The sequence below is a fragment of the Aquila chrysaetos genome, chromosome 2 (genome assembly GCF_900496995.4).
Source record: "Aquila chrysaetos chrysaetos chromosome 2, bAquChr1.4, whole genome shotgun sequence".
Classification (NCBI taxonomy): Eukaryota; Metazoa; Chordata; class Aves; order Accipitriformes; family Accipitridae; genus Aquila; species Aquila chrysaetos.
This window is the reverse complement of record NC_044005.1, coordinates 10,467,272-10,483,680: the sequence shown is the minus strand read 5'-3', so window position 1 is coordinate 10,483,680 and position 16,409 is coordinate 10,467,272. Positions and strand designations below refer to the sequence as shown.

The 16,409-nt window shown below is 42.6% G+C and overlaps 1 protein-coding gene across 10 annotated transcripts in view; it reads left to right on the top strand.

Annotated features, from left to right (window-relative positions):
* CEP170B (centrosomal protein 170B) overlaps positions 1-13,982 on the top strand; it is a 60,770-nt gene extending 46,788 nt beyond the window's left edge. For 5 of the 10 annotated variants that reach the window (XM_030040584.1, XM_030040545.1, XM_030040554.1 and 2 more), the window contains 7 exons: positions 861-1,020; positions 5,091-5,129; positions 5,694-5,837; positions 7,376-7,464; positions 8,020-8,113; positions 8,995-9,046; positions 9,772-13,982. In XM_030040584.1, the coding sequence (XP_029896444.1) occupies positions 861-1,020; positions 5,091-5,129; positions 5,694-5,837; positions 7,376-7,464; positions 8,020-8,113; positions 8,995-9,046; positions 9,772-10,007 (814 nt within the window). In that variant the 3' untranslated portion in view covers positions 10,008-13,982. The remainder of the gene's footprint in view (positions 1-860; positions 1,021-5,090; positions 5,130-5,693; positions 5,838-7,375; positions 7,465-8,019; positions 8,114-8,994; positions 9,047-9,771) is intronic. The other 5 variants (XM_030040592.1, XM_030040576.1, XM_030040562.1 and 2 more) reach the window with 2 other exon arrangements.
* Positions 13,983-16,409: the final 2,427 nt, after the last annotated feature.

Genomic DNA, 16,409 nt, shown 5'->3' with positions numbered 1-16,409 from the left:
GTTTTATTACATTGCTTTGTTTTTCGAATTAAAGAAGAAAGTCTCTTTCAGGTGAAGGTAGCTAGCTGGAAGATTATCTCTCAGAAGCTTTTCTTTAAAATTACCACAACAGCTACTTTTGGACTGAAGGGGTTTTTTTAAGCTCTGCTAGCAACAATCCAGAGAGTTAGAAACTGTTTTTGAGATCTAGAGCAAGTAGAGCAGAGTGCAGCTATCACTGAGTGTTAACTGGATACCTGTCAAGGGGCTTGAAGTTTCAAGATTTGGTTTCTGAAAACCAGATCCCTCTAAGGTATGCCGTGCTTACCCTGGTAATCCCTCAGCCCTTCTGGAGAATGTGGAGGCGTACTTTGATTTACAGTCTATAAACCACAAAGGAGAAGGAAAGAGAGTTTGAAATTTTATTATTTAAGTAATAAAGAAAAAAGCTTTTCCTTGTATGGGTTTTTTTAAGGGAAAAGAAAGAAGTGTCAAGAAGAAAAAGTGGCCATGTTCTGTGAAATTAAAAAAAAAAAAGGGAAGTAGAGTGGATGGATGGGGGAGCAATAACATAATGCTTCTTTATGGATTGTCTCTAATACTTTCTGGTAGTGTGTAGTCACTAGAATTTGCTTTTTATCAAATCTCTACTTCGAAGCTGGGTTCAGGAGGGGAGTGGGTTTATTTTGTTCCTCTTGTACGCAGCCAGAGTATTCCTCAGCATCCTGTCAAGGCACCCCCCAAAAAAACCTGCTTTCCCTAGCCTCTGCAGAGGTTATATTTCATACAAACTTTTGGTGGCTGCTCCTTTTATATTTTATGAGTACGAGGCTTGTTGTATCATGTGTCCTAATGGCTCTGCTGCATGCCCTGTGCTTCAGACTCAGTCAGACCTTGGTGAAGGATGTGGCCATCCTTGCTCGAGAGATTCACGATGTTGCTGGGGATGGGGACTCACAGAGTTCATCGGGGACAGGACCAAGCACCTCCCTCAGCTCTGTGCCCAACACTCCTGCTTCCACCATATCAGCGAGAGAAGAGGTAAGATCCCAAATGACAGCAATCTCTGCCTCTGAATGCGAGCAAGTTTGCGGGGTACGGTTGCAGTGGGAGACCAGGGCAGCATTCCTAGTTGCTGCAGCATTAAAAAACCCCTCGCTCCCTGCCCCCCTAAAAAACACTAGCAGAAAGATTGACTGCAGTCTCTTTAGGGTGCTCTTTATTTTGCCCTCCCCTGTGCCACAGCCAGCCTTGCAAGAGGTGAGAGCGGGCTGCATGGGTCAAGAGCTGTATTGGATCTGGGCAGGTCTGGCTTTTGTTGGGGGCATCCTTACTGTGCCTCCAGGAAGCAGGAGGGCCCTGGTGTCAAAATGTTAGATTCCTCATATTATTTCCTAAAGATCTTACAGTCTCTAGTGTGACTTTGGTCCCTGAAGTTTGCAACTGAGGAACAGGATGGGGTGGGCCTGCTGTGCTGCCGTAGCAGGGAGCCTGAGCCTCCCTTCTTGTTTCAGACAAGGCACTGACTGAGTGCTCTAGCTGCATGCTCTGTACCAGCTGTGTATTTTGTACCTCTGACGTGTCCTCTCTGCCAGGGCCCTTGAAACGCTGTGCAGGTGTTTCTTGAATCCCTTCCCTCCATCTGTGTATTGATAGGCAAGGGCAAGGACTCAGTTCCCCAGCCAGCGAGGTGGGCAAGGAGGAGGGCAGTTAGCTTGGGAAGTGCTGTCCTCCAGCTCTTCAGTGAAGCTGTGGCTTCCTCGTGAGCCGTGTAGCACAGTTTGTCTGCACTGGAGTGGGGAGGAGAGCGGCAATTTCTTAATTTGGCTCACCACTGCTGCAGCGCAGGGACTCAGCTCAGCTCAAACTTGTCTGCAAGGTCACCAGGAGGCTCCAGCTGCTAAAGCAAAATTGCCTTTGCTGCTGTTAAATCCAAATTCCCTCCTGGCTACCACCAGCGTGGGCTTAAAAAAATATACAGCTCTCTTTATCTGCTGTTCAGATGGGCCCCTTGGGCCTCTGTTGTCTTTGACTGTTCTGAGAATTGCAGACCTGTTCAAACCTGAGGACCAAACTTGTTGCCCTGTCAAGAGAGTGCTTGGAGGCCCTGTGAATCTGTTGTGGTCTTCACCGAAGGTGCAAAGCAGAAGTTTAGGGAGATACCCAGAAAATCAGGCGAGTGTGGCTGTGCTTGCATTAAGCTGAGTTCAGCTGCAGCCTGCTCAGTGAGGTTTTTTTTTCCTGGGGCCGTTTGGAGCCACAGTGCACAAATGTTTCGCAATAACTTCAGACTCTGAGATAAAGTGTTTTATTGCTTTGTTTCCATGCAAGTGCCACACCTCCAAAACTGCCTTTTGTATTATTCTTTTTGAGCAGTTAAGGTGACAAACCTACCTTACTTCTGACTTGCAAATGAAACATTTGCTTCAGGTTGGTAATGACCAGCACTCAGCACCTGCTTCCTTCCAGAAAAGCAAGGTACCTCCTTCGTTGTCGAGTGCCACTGAACAGTGCAGCTAAGTCAGGATATATACAGAGGGATGTTCCCTGCTTCTAGAGGAGGAAGGATACCTCCAAAACACAGTGTTTTTACTCTGTGCAAAACGATGGGGTCCGAAGCTCATGGTAGTGGTGCTGAATGTCTTGCCAGGATTGCTCAGACCCAGGCAAACTGAGGGTTTCTCTGCGATGTGGCCTTGCAGCGCTGCCGTGCGCTGTGTGGGACATGCCAGTCAGCCCCCTCGCAATAGTCCGGAGAGCCATTGTAGGGCTGTGGCATGCTGTAGGTAACGCTCCCAGCAGTATCCACTGGTAGAGCAGTTTTTTAGATCTTACGGTGGTGTAAATGGTGTAAACACAGGTAGCAGCCTGTGAAGACAGATCAAGAGCCATAACCTGTGGCTTGTTCAGCCAGTGGTGGCTGAAACCACCATAAAGGCTTTTAAATAGACTCACTCCAAATAGGGTTGGATAGCACCGTGATTTCAGCAGGATCAGTGACTGGGAGGCCATTTGAGTTACACCCAAAATGCCAGTATGCATCAGTGGAAGTGCCTTTACATTAGCGATAGCCAGGAACAGGTTAAATCAGCAGGAATAGCTGGGAACAGGTTAAATCAGCAGGAATTTCTATTTGTGATGCTGAGATGTAGAGCTGAATCCTGAATAGCTTGGGATCCTGAATGTGCATCTTGGGGGTCATGTTATGAATGGGAGTAATATAAACTGATGTGGGTTTAATAAACACACATCACGTCTTTGGAACTGGACTAGAATCAGCGGACATGCTTCCCTCAGTCTGGGTGCTGCTGAATCTGTGCTAAAATAATTATTTTTGCTTAATGCAGGGAAGTTGTTAGGAAATATCTGAAGATTAGTGCGTGTGATGCTAAACACTGTGAATTTTGTGAGTGTTTATTAAAAAACTTGATATTAATATTCTAGGAAAGGACAGTGATGAGAAATAGCTACTGTAGTTGTAATAGTAATGTAGTGATGAGAAATAGCTACTGTAGTTGTAATAGTAATGTATTGAAATATCTGATAAAAGGAAATATGTGAATAAGAAATGTTTGCTGTGTGTGACTCTTATACTGCTCTGGCTCTTGCAGTGTTGTATGCCATTCTGCTAGCTCTTGATTTTTCTGCTACTAAATATTTATACGTATTCTACTAAAGTGGGGAAAAATGCAGGAAAAATAAGTGCTGATGCTGGAATCACTTTTGAGGGTTTAATGTCATACCAGAAGCTTTACTTTGGACCAGTGTGTGGCACAGCATTTCTCAGCCTCAAATGAGCTGCTTTTTAAATTACTTTTATTACGAAGCTTGGTTAACGATTAAAATCATGAGTGTTTTCTTAAAAGTTAAGGTGGAGCCTTAGATTTAAACTTTATTCTTCATGTTCTATCCTTTCATGTCCAGTGTTTGCTTGGATGTTTGCCAGGGAGGTTTTCAGTTCCCTGGTGCATGTTTGGGTGGTTTTGTTTGGTTTTGTTGCTCTCGGCTGTATAGTATATAATAACCTAGATTCCTGACATACTGAGCTGAGTACTGCTACAAATTAAGCAAAAAACCCCCAAACAAACCAAAAAAAGGGTCCAACAAGGGTGAAACCTTTGTGATTCCTGTTTACAAAAGCCATGGTTTGTTTGGGATGCCGTGGGTTCTGGGTGTGTATGTTTTACAGGACCCAGCTTTCTGCAAAGCCGAGCAGTCAAATTGAAGGCTCAGCTGCTGCAAGCGTAGTCAAGTGGGTCATCCCAAATCACTGGCCATTTCTGCAAATTTTAGCCCTGCACAAAATTCTTTTGGTTGGTCTTTTTTTAAAGTTGACAATGATATAGCAAAAACTTAAAAGCCCAATTATGTTGGCTAAGTTGTTGTTTAACGTACTCGGTATGAGTGTTGGTATGACGAGAGGAAATGCTTATGGGTGTGACAGAGCAGAAAGCATGAGAACAGACCAGGTCACATATGACAATTCTCCTGGTGATGGGGGAGCAGGTGCTACCCTTAAAGTGTTTTCAGCTGGTTGTGCTGAGAACTGCTGGACTGTAGGAATATCTCGTTCCCTTCTGACACTGTTTCACTGCTGCAAGCAGCCTAACACTGTTTCTGCACTTCATGAAAGGATGCTTAAAAAAGAGAAGCGTATTAGCTGAAACATTTTGGCTGTTGTGCCCCTGTACCATAATATCTCATACCTTCTGCCTGTGTATAATCCAAGTGCTATTGCATAAAGTGTGGGGAGCCTGGACCTTGGATGGCACATGGTTGTCTCACAAGAGCTGTGTGCTTTGCCAACCAAAGACCCTCCTGGGCTGTATGTTTAGCCCATTCTCTGTGCTCAGAGGGCTGCTGGATTTCACTCAGCACAGTCTGTTTCGAAGTAACTGGGGAGCTGCCCGAGATCACCTCTGTGGAACTGGTTGGTGACCATGACCTCCACGGGCTTCAGTGCATGCCGGGGGTGGGCATTGAGTGCTGGTCCTCAGGAATGCGCTTTTGGGAATGTCAGCCCCAAATAACCCCAAACCATGTGTTCTCTTTGATACTTGCTGTCACGGTCATTCAGTAGCATTGATCTCTTTGTTTCTGTTTTAACACAGATTGCTCGTAGATCTTTTCGGCTGGCATATCCATCTCAGGTGCACTTTCCATCCCATTATTTTTGTATCTCTGTCTTGTCACTTATTTTCCTCCCCTTCTTTTAGAGTTTTTGTCTGTCAGTCAACTAAACAGGAGTAGCTGCCTTGTCTTTTCTGGTCTTCTTCCTGTTAATTATTTGCATTATCAGTGGTTTTGTATTGCTTTTTCATCTCTTCCATGTGTTACTAAATGGTTTCTGATTAATTTTAGTGTGGCTTTAATGTTGTATTGATATATTAAAACATAAGGTATGGGAAAAAAGGGCCTTTTTGAGTTTTAGCTAAATTCAAAAAAGGCAAATATGTACTTTTCAACTATGTGCTCAAGAGTCAAAATTATAAAGTGGAATAGCCCCACTGAACTTCGTAGGATAACTCCAGTGGGTAGATGCTTGCAGGATTGGGGTCTAGTAATTTGCTTAGGAACCCATACCTGTCTGAACAAGACTTAAATGAATCAGTGTTGCTCTGGGGCTTGCCTGAAAATCTGCAATACCTGCAGTGAGTGCCTGCGTGCCTCCTTCCCTACTAATTTTTAATGACTCATTACTCATTATTTCCAAGTTGGTGCAGCACATTCCAGAAGCAAGTCTGAACTACCAGAAAGTGCCTCCAGGATCAGTGGAACTGAAGGATTTTGACCAAAATATGAACAATAATAGAGAAGAGGATCCCTCAAGAAAAACGAGGACAAGAAACCGTGAGGAGGCAGGCCACCTTTTTCTTTACTTTATATATGACATTGCTTTAAGCTGCAGTATTTGTACCTACTCTTTCTAAGCTGCCAAAGGAGGCTACTCAAAAAAAAAAAAATGCACTTCTCAAGAGCCCTGACTTGTAGGTATAGAAACAGTGTTTAAAAAACAAAAAAAAGAGGAACACAATCACCCTTCTTGCCAGTACTGACTGGAAGTTTCCTCTTTTGTGTACAACTCCACTAAAACCGGAGGCTTGGTCACTTGTTGTTTGGGAGGAGGCATTCAGTGTCAGAGCCCACTTAGGGTATTTCACTGCTATTTTAAAGAAAAACACAAAAATCTCCACTTTGAAAACTGCAGCACCGATGGTTTAATGGCATCTCACTTTTCTGCAACCGGCATCCTGGTTAGAGCTGCCCATGGAGCAGCAGTGGCAGAGTCTGGACCTTACAAGGAGTTTCTGCAGCTGGGCTTGCGTGCTGTGGCACAGCACAGCTGGCTTGCTGTGCCGTGCCGTGTCGTGCCATGCAGACAGCAAGCCGCTTGTTCTGCATTGCTCCCTCCAGCGTATGCAATTTCATGCAGTTCTTCTGGGCTGAGAGAGCAGGGTAACCTGGAAACCACTGGGATGATGCTAAAGGGTGAGGAAGCCTGGCCTGAAACTTGAGGCTGGGGATGGTGTTGGGGTGAGGGCTGTAGCAGGATGATGGTGCCGGAGAGCGGAGGAGCAGGCTGCTGATGCAGCACTCGGCTGTTGCTTCTGCTTGCTTTCTGCGTGCTGGCTCTGGATGGGAAGGAAGAGCTGGGGCAGAGGCTCCGGGGAGGCAGTGCAGGCAGAGGGGAGAGCTGGGCTCTAGTATGGTCACTCTGCTGTTCTGGAGGTGACTCAGATGGGCAGATGGAGGGAGAACTTGGGCTGAGCCACTGGTACTGATCCTGTCCCGTGACTGACTTCAAGCAATCCCTCACTCTCCTGTAGAGAGGTGCTAAGGCTGAATAAAAAGTGCAGGTTCAGAGTGCCCCCAGCTGATGTGGGCTTTCCTGGCAGAAGCCTGGGGGCTCTGCTGAGCCATAGGACTTGAATATTTGGGGTTTGGTCGTTTTTTTGTTGTTGTTTTTAATAAAGCAGAATGTAACATGGTGGGATACCTGGCTGGGAAGGTGGCTTGTGATTTATATGAATTCATTAGATGCTTTCAGTAAGACTGCTTGTGGGACTTCTTGCATTGTGATTTGGCTTTGGGGTGGGGGGGGAGGTGGGGGTGCCTGTGAGGCTTGGAAAGTCTTAAGCTTTTTCTTTCAGAAATGCTTAAATAGTTACATTACTGCAGACAACTCTGTCTCTAGAAAAAAATCTGAACAAGTTAGTAGTAATCTTTTTGCCAAAGTGCTGCAACAAAGCTGCACATCATCTTAATCTCCCTTTGAGCTTCAAGTATCATCCACACAGATGAAGATGTTTCAGTGGAGATCATTTATTGTAAAAATTTTCCAGTTTTGTAATATGCACTTTTGCTAAAAGTTCTCTGATTTGCCCTTATATTTTAGGTAATCTTTGACAATCTGATGTTGAACCCAGTGTCCCAGCTGTCACATACAATCCGTGAAAATACAGAAAACCTAGCTGAAAAAATGAAGTAAGTAACTTTTTGTCCCTGGCCTGAAATGTTGACTTGCTGCTGAGTTTGTTGACTTGCTACTTGTGGAAGATAATGCATTGTTGCCTCAGAAAGTCTTGTTATCAAGATGCAGGGAATCTAGATATAGGAAACTACATGTGTAGTGAACGAGGGGTACTATGATTATTTGCCATCTCTTTTCCTCGTATGTTTGGCCTTTGGAATTTTAGTGCTGGATTTGTAATGCCTGTTGGTGCCCTAACTTTGAAACGTTGCCTGTGTAAAGATACAGCAGAAAATTGGTGGATTGTCTCCCCTTTCCTTCTCTGTCGTAAGGCTCTCAGAAAGCCTGCAGGTCACCAAGCTTGTGAAATCTCTTCAAAGCTTGTTGTTGCTCTAGAAGATATCAGTTAGGGAAGGACTTTGGATTGTTCCTAAATCAGCTGAAAGGCGCTTTGTCCGGTTGCTAATCCACTAATCTCCTTTGTTGCCACATCTTGTGGTAATTAAGTCTTTTAAACAAGCAGCTTTTGGATAGCAATTTTAAGACCTGCTGCACTTCTTGTGCTCCAGGATTCTGTTTCAAAACTCAGAAAGGACCTGGGAGGAGATGGAGGCCAAAATGAATTCAGAAAATGAAGTGCCAATTCTGAAGACATCAAACAAGGTAAGACCATGCAAACAAGTGAAATACTGAAGGCTTTCGTCCATGAAAGCTTTGTAAGAAACAAAACCAACAAGCTCTGGCCCTTCTCAAATTGTTTTCTGAAATTTCTAGTCCATTTGCATGTGTTGAACTGCTGTTTTTTCTTGCTGTTTGAAATGTGACAAAGTAAGTTCCTTCAGCTGTTGCATTTCACCAAATTCTTCCCCTCTCCCTTTGTGATTCATCTTCAAAGATCCAGTCCTCTACCAAAGCATCACCTACCATGTGGTTGACACAGCCTCAGTAGTAGACAGGTGTTTCTCATGAATATTTGTTTTCTTCACCTGTAACAGTTTGATAATAGGGCAATAAAAAAGCTTTAGCCCTAGGGTAGTGTTTGTGCTCTTTGTGACCTCTTACTGTCATTGATGGGGACTGCCAGTAGAGGTTTAAGTACAATAATGGACCCGGCAAATATGGTTAATGCTAAGCGTACGTATAACACTGTGCAGGACTTGTGTAGCTCGGTGCTACAGCAGTATATGTGGCCAATTGCTTTGTCTGGTGTACGAGTTGAGTTTACAAATACCTTTGTGTATTTGGTATTAAGGAGGATGTGGAGAAGCCTTTGTACAGTTAATCTGGCTAGCATTTCAAGTCTAGAAACCACTGTGGCCATGAACTAGGTGGTGGTGTAGCACTTGGTGAAATGATGCAGAGCAGAGGTCCCTGTGCAAATCCACCTCGATACTGATACTAGCTTGGTCTTTTCTGTTAAACAAGCAAAGTCGGAACTGACTTTGAATCAAGAGATCAGATAAGGCAGAAGGAGTAAGACTAGATTCCTGTGTTAGTTGAGTACTTTGTTGCTTAATTTTCCATTCTGATGCTTTTGTTTCTAGGAAATCAGTTCTATCCTGAAGGAGCTCAGGAGAGTTCAAAAACAGCTCGAAGGTTGGTCGTTTAAAATCTTCTTTTTGCCTCTCAAATGACAGTAAGTTGCACAAAATAAAATAATGTTGCTTGATTTGCCAGTGAAAGCTGGGAAAGGATGCAGAAGTTTAGTTTATTAGCACACTGCTCTCTGACGAGCGCATATGGAACAAACAGTAGATTCATCTTGCGCTGCCAATTTTTAAGAAAATTGTTGACTTTTGAAATGTGGAAGCTGTTGCTGTGGAAATGCTTTGTTTGTGGTAATTAGCATATCCCCATAAAATGAACTAGCAAAGGTCTGTTCTGCTGAAATAATATTTAGCAGCTCTTTCAGCCAGTAAGCTGTGCTACACTTTTTGGACTTGAATTTTTTACATAGAGCTCTGTGCTGTAGAAAAGGCAAAACAACCTCTTGCATCATCTAATAGCTTAATAAAGGCATGTAAAAACATACAGGCGTCATTTTTCACTCCTGCTAAAAGCTTGCCATTTGTCTGCGGTAGTTTGTCTTTTCCAATTTAACCAGAAAGTTGAGTGTCCTCATAGCTTCAGTTTGGGAGAGATTTTGCTTGTTAAAGCTGCTTAGGCTTGAAGGTACTAATGAAGAAAATACCGTGACTAAAATGAACGGGAGTACTGCCTACAGTTCTACTGCCTTCAAAGTGAAGGCAGCAACCTTCTGGTTAGAAACTCTCCTCAGTGCTGCTAATAATGTCTCTGTATGTCTCTTTTCTTCCCCCCAGTCATAAACGCTATCATTGACCCTACTGGAAACTTGGATGTAGTTGCCAGTAACAAAGCATCTTCTGCTGCTAAACAATCTACAGCCACTAAAGTCAGGACTGCTAACACTTCTGGGTCTACACTGGAGACTTTGTCCCCAGTACAGATGAGAAACTACACACAGAAATCGAACTGTGGGTCTTCTAGCTTACAAGATTCGAATTTCATTCCAGATGGAGAGAAATATGTGATCTGATACAATATTTTGTATTGCTATCATATTGTAATCTACTGTTGCATTAGTATTGTGTATGAGTGGTTTGTGGACAATTTGTGTGGAGCAGATGTTTAGATTGCTAACACGTTGCACAAAAAAAAAAAAATCTATGCTGTGAGGGTGAATGGAAAGTCTGTGTATGCCTTTTAAACAAGACTAGCACTGTGGAGCAGCACATATTCAGCATAGAGGCAAACTGATTTTTAGAAAATTACTCACTCTTCCAGTGTGCCATAAGGAAACAGGCTTTGCATACGCTCCATTCAATACTGCCGAAGCTAAAGTGTTCTTGCATTGGCCTGTTTATAATTATTCAGTTGTAATGAGGCGCAATTTAAAAAAAACACTTTTTGGTACTATATTTGTTTTGGTTTTGTTTGGGGTTTTTTTTTTTTTTCTAAGTGTACAAGTGAAGCATTACAACTCTGTTGGAATCAATGTGCAAATCCAACAGGATGATCGTGCAATATCTTGGGTTTCTAGGAGAAACTCTTAATACAGTTGTGTAAGAAGTCCTTTTCAGCAGTCATAAAAAGGCAACTACACTGAAGTTGTGCATCCTTTTTTTAGTCCAAAAAACAAACCAAGACAGAATAAACCCTTTGTTTTTCTCTTGGGAAAGTGTAAAAGTTAATAATGGTATGAATGTAAAGACTACTAATGCAGTTACTATTTTTGATGATGTTTCCGGCCCAAAGTTTGGGGTTGGTACAAAAAGTCAGATTTTACAGTTTAGCTTGCCAAATTTTCATGCTCTCGGTACAAATGCTGTCTTTAAGCTGTGCTTTTTTTTTTCCTTTTTTTTTCTTTTTTTAAATGTACGGTCTTTTTACAATGAGCTACAAATGCTTTTGGCTGGGCCAAAGACTTAAGATGTTTGTGATTAGCTAATTGCTGAGAAAAACATCTGTTCCATGGCTCATGTAATAAACTTAATTGCACAGTTGCTGTGAACTAGTGTTCACTTGACAGCACTGAAAAAATAATGGCTTAAATGTAGCTCCACCTTCACAGCTAGTTCTGTTAGGAATTTTTTTCAATGCAAAAGTGCTTGAAGAGCACCATTCTGTGGTATTCTTCAGAAACTATTGAACAGTGTCAAGCACTTTGTACATTTGGGATTTTTGTCTGGATTTTATTTTTGGTCTGTTATAATCCTAGAAATACTATGTTACGTGCAATTGCACCGAGCAATTTCTTGTTTAAAAAAAGTTGGATTTTGTATTCTGTCTTTCTGTGAAACTGCAAAACACTAAGCAATTTTTGTTGCTTTAAGAGCAAAAGTTTTGTTTTAGAGGGGACCTCTTCCAGACGTGTTTGCTCCCAGTTTTTTCTGTCTTGTATCAATTCCTTTTTCATTCTTCCTGGTCAATAAACAGTAATCAGGTAAAGAAATTTTTGTAGCTGTGGAGGATACTTTTACTGGGAAAGGTGAGCAGATGAGTTCCACTTTGCCCTCATACAGTGTGTAGTTTAACCAGTGAAAATGGTTTCCCAAGCTTGACTGCTTCTTGTGTGCTGACTTTATATTTTGGGGTGGGTAGTGGATTCCTTAGTTAGCCTCAGTAGTTACCTGAGCTTTTCTGCTAGAATGTTGTAACAGTGGGAACCTGTTAAAATAATTTAAATAAATAGGGATGCTCACAAAGTGTTTAATCTTACTAGTGAAGACCGTAATTTCTTTCCTGGTGAAGCTAGTGGGAGCTTTCTATCAATTTCAGCATAAACAGAATTGATCCCAGAATGGGAGTATGCCAACAGGCCATTAGTTTCTTTTGAGCGTGCAAGATGCTGGCTGGTAAACAATAGGTGCAAATATTCTTCCAAGATTTTCAGTAGGTTATAAGACTCATCTGCTTGTATGGAGGTGCTCTTCCATGAAGAAATCTGCTGGATTTCACGTAGATGAATGCAGAATAAAAAAAGAATTTGCCCTTGATGTTGTTCTGCCTGTAATATACGCACTATCTGAATGTGTTCATTCAGTCGTTTATTCTGATCTGTCTTTTCTTGAAATACCTGACTGTGTCCTTGATGAATATCATAAGTGGTGGTATAATTCCTGATATATGAGAGACAATTTTTCAAGCCCTTCTTGGTTAGGGTTTGAACCATCCAGGTGCTACCCCAACTCACTAGGAGTTGAAGGACCTTCACAGATAAGGTGTTGCTGTTAGTTTCAGTTTTGCTGTAGAGACAAGTGAATTACTCAGACATCTGACTATTATTATTACTTGTTAACCACGTTTCCACATCTTCATGGCTATGCTCTAGTGGATTTTGTTTCTCTACAATGTGTCCTTGATGGGACTTCTGTTTACTTTCATTTGAAAATTGCTTGATTCTTCTTTCATTCATGAACATATCAGGGATGGATTTTCTTCCTTGGTTGCTCTGTTCTGAACTTGAGAGAGAGCCTGCAGACACCTTACATCAATTAAATCAACCCGCAAAATATGGTACCTCTTCGAGTGACTAATAAGGATGCAACAGTCGGTGTCTGTTTATAATTTGGAAATGTGTGTGTGAAGGGAGGGGAGGATGCACAGCTTGATTTGTTTTATTTGTGACTCAGCCAAACTATAAAACGCTTCTGCACCCCGACACAACGTTCATCCTTGGATCTTTGCATTTAAAACAGTTTTCTAGTCGATGATGAAATGCAATATATTTTTTCTTGTATTCACTGCTTCTGAAGCACACCCCGTTTGCACTTGTCTGCTCCAGATAAGCCAAAGAGCTAGCCACCTGACTACTACTCCTTTGTTGATTGTTCATTCTTACAAGCAGTACTGTACACAACCATGAAAACATGCCTCTGTGTGACTCCAGTGTGAACCTAACAGACGTGTAGTGGTGTATCTGGGTGGCCCAGGACCAGTGCGTAAGATACCTGTTGGCTTGCATGAGCTACAGATGGGCCTTGCATTGAGTTTGGTAGGGGTGACGCTGACCTGTGGGTCACTCTCATACCATATTGCTTTCATGTGTTTTGTATCTGACTAAAGAAATGTAAGGAAGGGTGGGATTTTCAGAGTCTTAGGGAAGCGAGTGCTCAGGTCCTTTGGGGTTTCCATACGCCGTGAGCACCTTTCAAAATCCCAGCACTCAGCTCTTCCGCTATACTTGAAATCCATGTTCTCAGTTTAACGCTTTCAAATGTAAAAACCTGTTAGTCTATTCTGATGGCGTGAATGTAAGTTCCTGTGAGAATGTGTACGAGCTTTGTGAGCAAGGACCTAAATCGTATCTGCAGTGATGTCATGTCATGGTCATGCTCCAGGAGAAAAGAACATCTGCATCATTGAGTATTTTAGTAAAGGTACAACTAGTGGAATGTTTACATACAGCCTACTGAAAAAAAGAGGAGACAAAAAAAAAAAAAGATAAAGTATTTAAATGCAAGATTCTACTAGTTTTTTCTTGGTTTGCAGATCACACTAGCTATTTTTGAAGTTCCGTAAATGTGTATAACTTTTGCAAAGACCAGACAGAACTACCTGTTCACTTTCGATGTGCCCCGTGCTGAATTGTGCCTATTTCACTCTCTGCTGTTGTTATGCTGCTGATTCTGCTGTTCTGAACCGTTCACTGGATCATTCCATTTGCATGCAACACAAATGCAAGCTGAGCTGTCTGAGAGTAAAGCTGAAACACGTTTGTATAACTTGAATCAATTAATGACTTTCTCTCTTCCACACCCTCTTGAAATGCTGTGTATAATTTTGATTTGTTTCTCCTACCCTGATTTTTTTCTGCTTTTGTTTTGTTTTGGGTTTTGTTTTTTTTTTTTTTTTTTTTTTTTGAATGGTAATTTATTTTTGTTTGGATTATAGGCAGTATCTGTACATTTTGTTTCAAGGTGATGTTGTGGATGTCTTTAAAAGAACAAATTGTTATTTTATATAATTTTATCATAAAGTTGCTCTAATAAATCATTCTTTTATCATGTGACAATGATTCTGGATTTCGTGTGTTAATTTGGGAGGGAGTATGTGTTCGGTGGACTAAATTTTTCAACTGCCTGTTTACACTGGTGTTAAGTACAGTGTACTGAAAGAATTGCCAGCCCCTGAAGACTCACAGTGGAACTGGATCTGTCCTGGTGAGACGTATGGCTGGGGCAGATCCTTCTCCAATAGTACAGGAGTTCCCTTTCCCCTGCCCCTGTACTTACAGGATTGAAGTCCCCAAGTCCCCACCACCTGAGGATGGTCTTACTTCTGAGTATGGTATGGTGATACTTGATTTAATTGTTAGTACTGTTTTATTTCATTGCCAAGATTAACAATGGTAGTAAAATCCAGCCTGGATGTCATCGTTCCTCAGCAGGTATGTGTTTATAGAAAAACATTATTAGAGTCACTCTCTTGCTCTCACCTTATGTATATACATATGAGTTTATGTGTCTGTGAAATTCTTTTGATTTTTTCCCGTCATTCCATCACTGTCGTCCTTCCCTCCTGCAGTTCTGTCTGACCTTTGCATCCTTCCTGGCGCTTTTGAAATGACATTATTTCCTCCTTACCCTCTGCACAGCCTTCAGGTGCCTGCAGCCTCCCCCACCCTGCTCAGTGCTGCGTGGGACTCTGCCTCCATGTCCTCTGCACCAGCACAGCTTCTGTAGCAAGTAGAACATCTGTAGCTTATAAAAACATTGCGCTGTTTGCCAGCAGTAACTAAAACACAAAGGGGAAAAAATAATAATATTAGTACCTAACCAGGATCAGTGGGAGACTTCCCATTCTTTGGTGACCCTTGCATTAGATACATGAACATGAGAACTTTTCTGCTTAAAGTCTTAGGGAGGGATTTTGTGTTTAAAAGAAAAATAAAATAAAAAATCTTCTGCCTCTCTTAAAAAGCTTTCTCAAGCTTAGTTTGTGTGTGCTGTGTCTGCAGAGAAAGCTTTCTGTCTTCTCTAAAATACAGGGCTGGGTTACACACTAACTATATTGCTTCTCAGTGGGCTTCCCCAGCAGTACTGAGTGGTATTTGAGTTGGGATGCTATGTGAAGTGCCCTTTTGAAATCAATAGTGCATCCACTTCATTAATTTTTAGAAGTCCGAGTGAATAAACGTAAGAGCTAGTGAAACTGTGGCCAAAACTATTTGCAATGTAATGAAAGCTGCTATCTGGCAGAATTTAAAAATAAAGGATAGATGGCAAAAGTAATGATCTCTTCTGTGCATCTTCCTGCTGAGCGTTCAGCTGTAATCCTGCCTGGCTCTTCATTGTCCTCATCTGCTTTGGGAAATAGAGCCTGGTTTTCTACACGGGTATAGAAGGGAACACCAGGAAGTGTTGCCTTGAGCAGGGTTTGCAGGATCCTTCCTTGGAGCAAAACTTTAAGTCTTCGGAGACAGGTTCTCATTTTTTGACATCGTGTGAAGATCTACCAACAGACCCTCGTCTGCTGGTTCCTGCCCACGCGATGGTGTGGCAGGACCGTGCCTTTTGCAACGTGGGCATTTGTGGACTGTTCAAAGCCCTGCAGGTGTCAGCTTTTTCTGGTGGGGTGGGGTTGGTGTGGGGCAGCAGTTGGTGGTTGGGCTGGGGGGTGTGTTGCTTTCCTTAGGAGGGGTACAGCCAGTTGGCTGCAGCCCTGCGGAGACTTGGAGCACACCTGCGCACAGGAGCACACCTGATGTGGTTATCCAGAAAGAGTGTTTTAACGGATTGGCTGCTTAGGTCTCTGAATGACGTGGGCTGAGCAAGGGAAGCCAAGAAAAGTGAACGTAAGAAAATAGTACTCACTAGGACTCTACCATGCTTAAGCTTTTTTTTTTTCTCCTCTTCTGAACAGAAATTAATGAAAATGCTGTGCTTGCCAAAAGAATTGGTGCCAGAAAAGGCTTGTTCAACAGTAATGCTTCTGCCTCTGTCAACATCCAACTCATAGGAACCATAGGAAGGAAAAAAAAAAAAAACCACAAACCCAAAATGTGGCATCCAGCTGGCACCTGGGGGCACTTTGTGGACAAGGAAATACCCAGAGACACAGGTGAAATTCGGTTTCAGCAAGAGGACCTGGGGCTTTAGCACAGCAGTAACCTTAGCAGGTCACTCTTGGGTGGTACGTTTCTCCCAGGGAATGGATCTCCCTCCTAGCGGCTGATAGCTTGCGGGCTCAAAGAGGATGGATTATAACACAGCCCGTAATACGCCTTCACTACAGGCAAAGCAACCTCTGTGTAAGCAAGAAAAGTGTTGTTTATCTTCAGGTAGATGTGAGGATGACAGTTGCATCAGGCCAGTGGTTTCCTACCTTGCCAGGTACTTGGCAAATCGAAGAGGAGGAGTGTAATTGTTGTAATACGAAGCCAGATGTAGTCAAGGCGGACAGCACATACTGAAGCTTTTCCTAATACTTGTAGGTC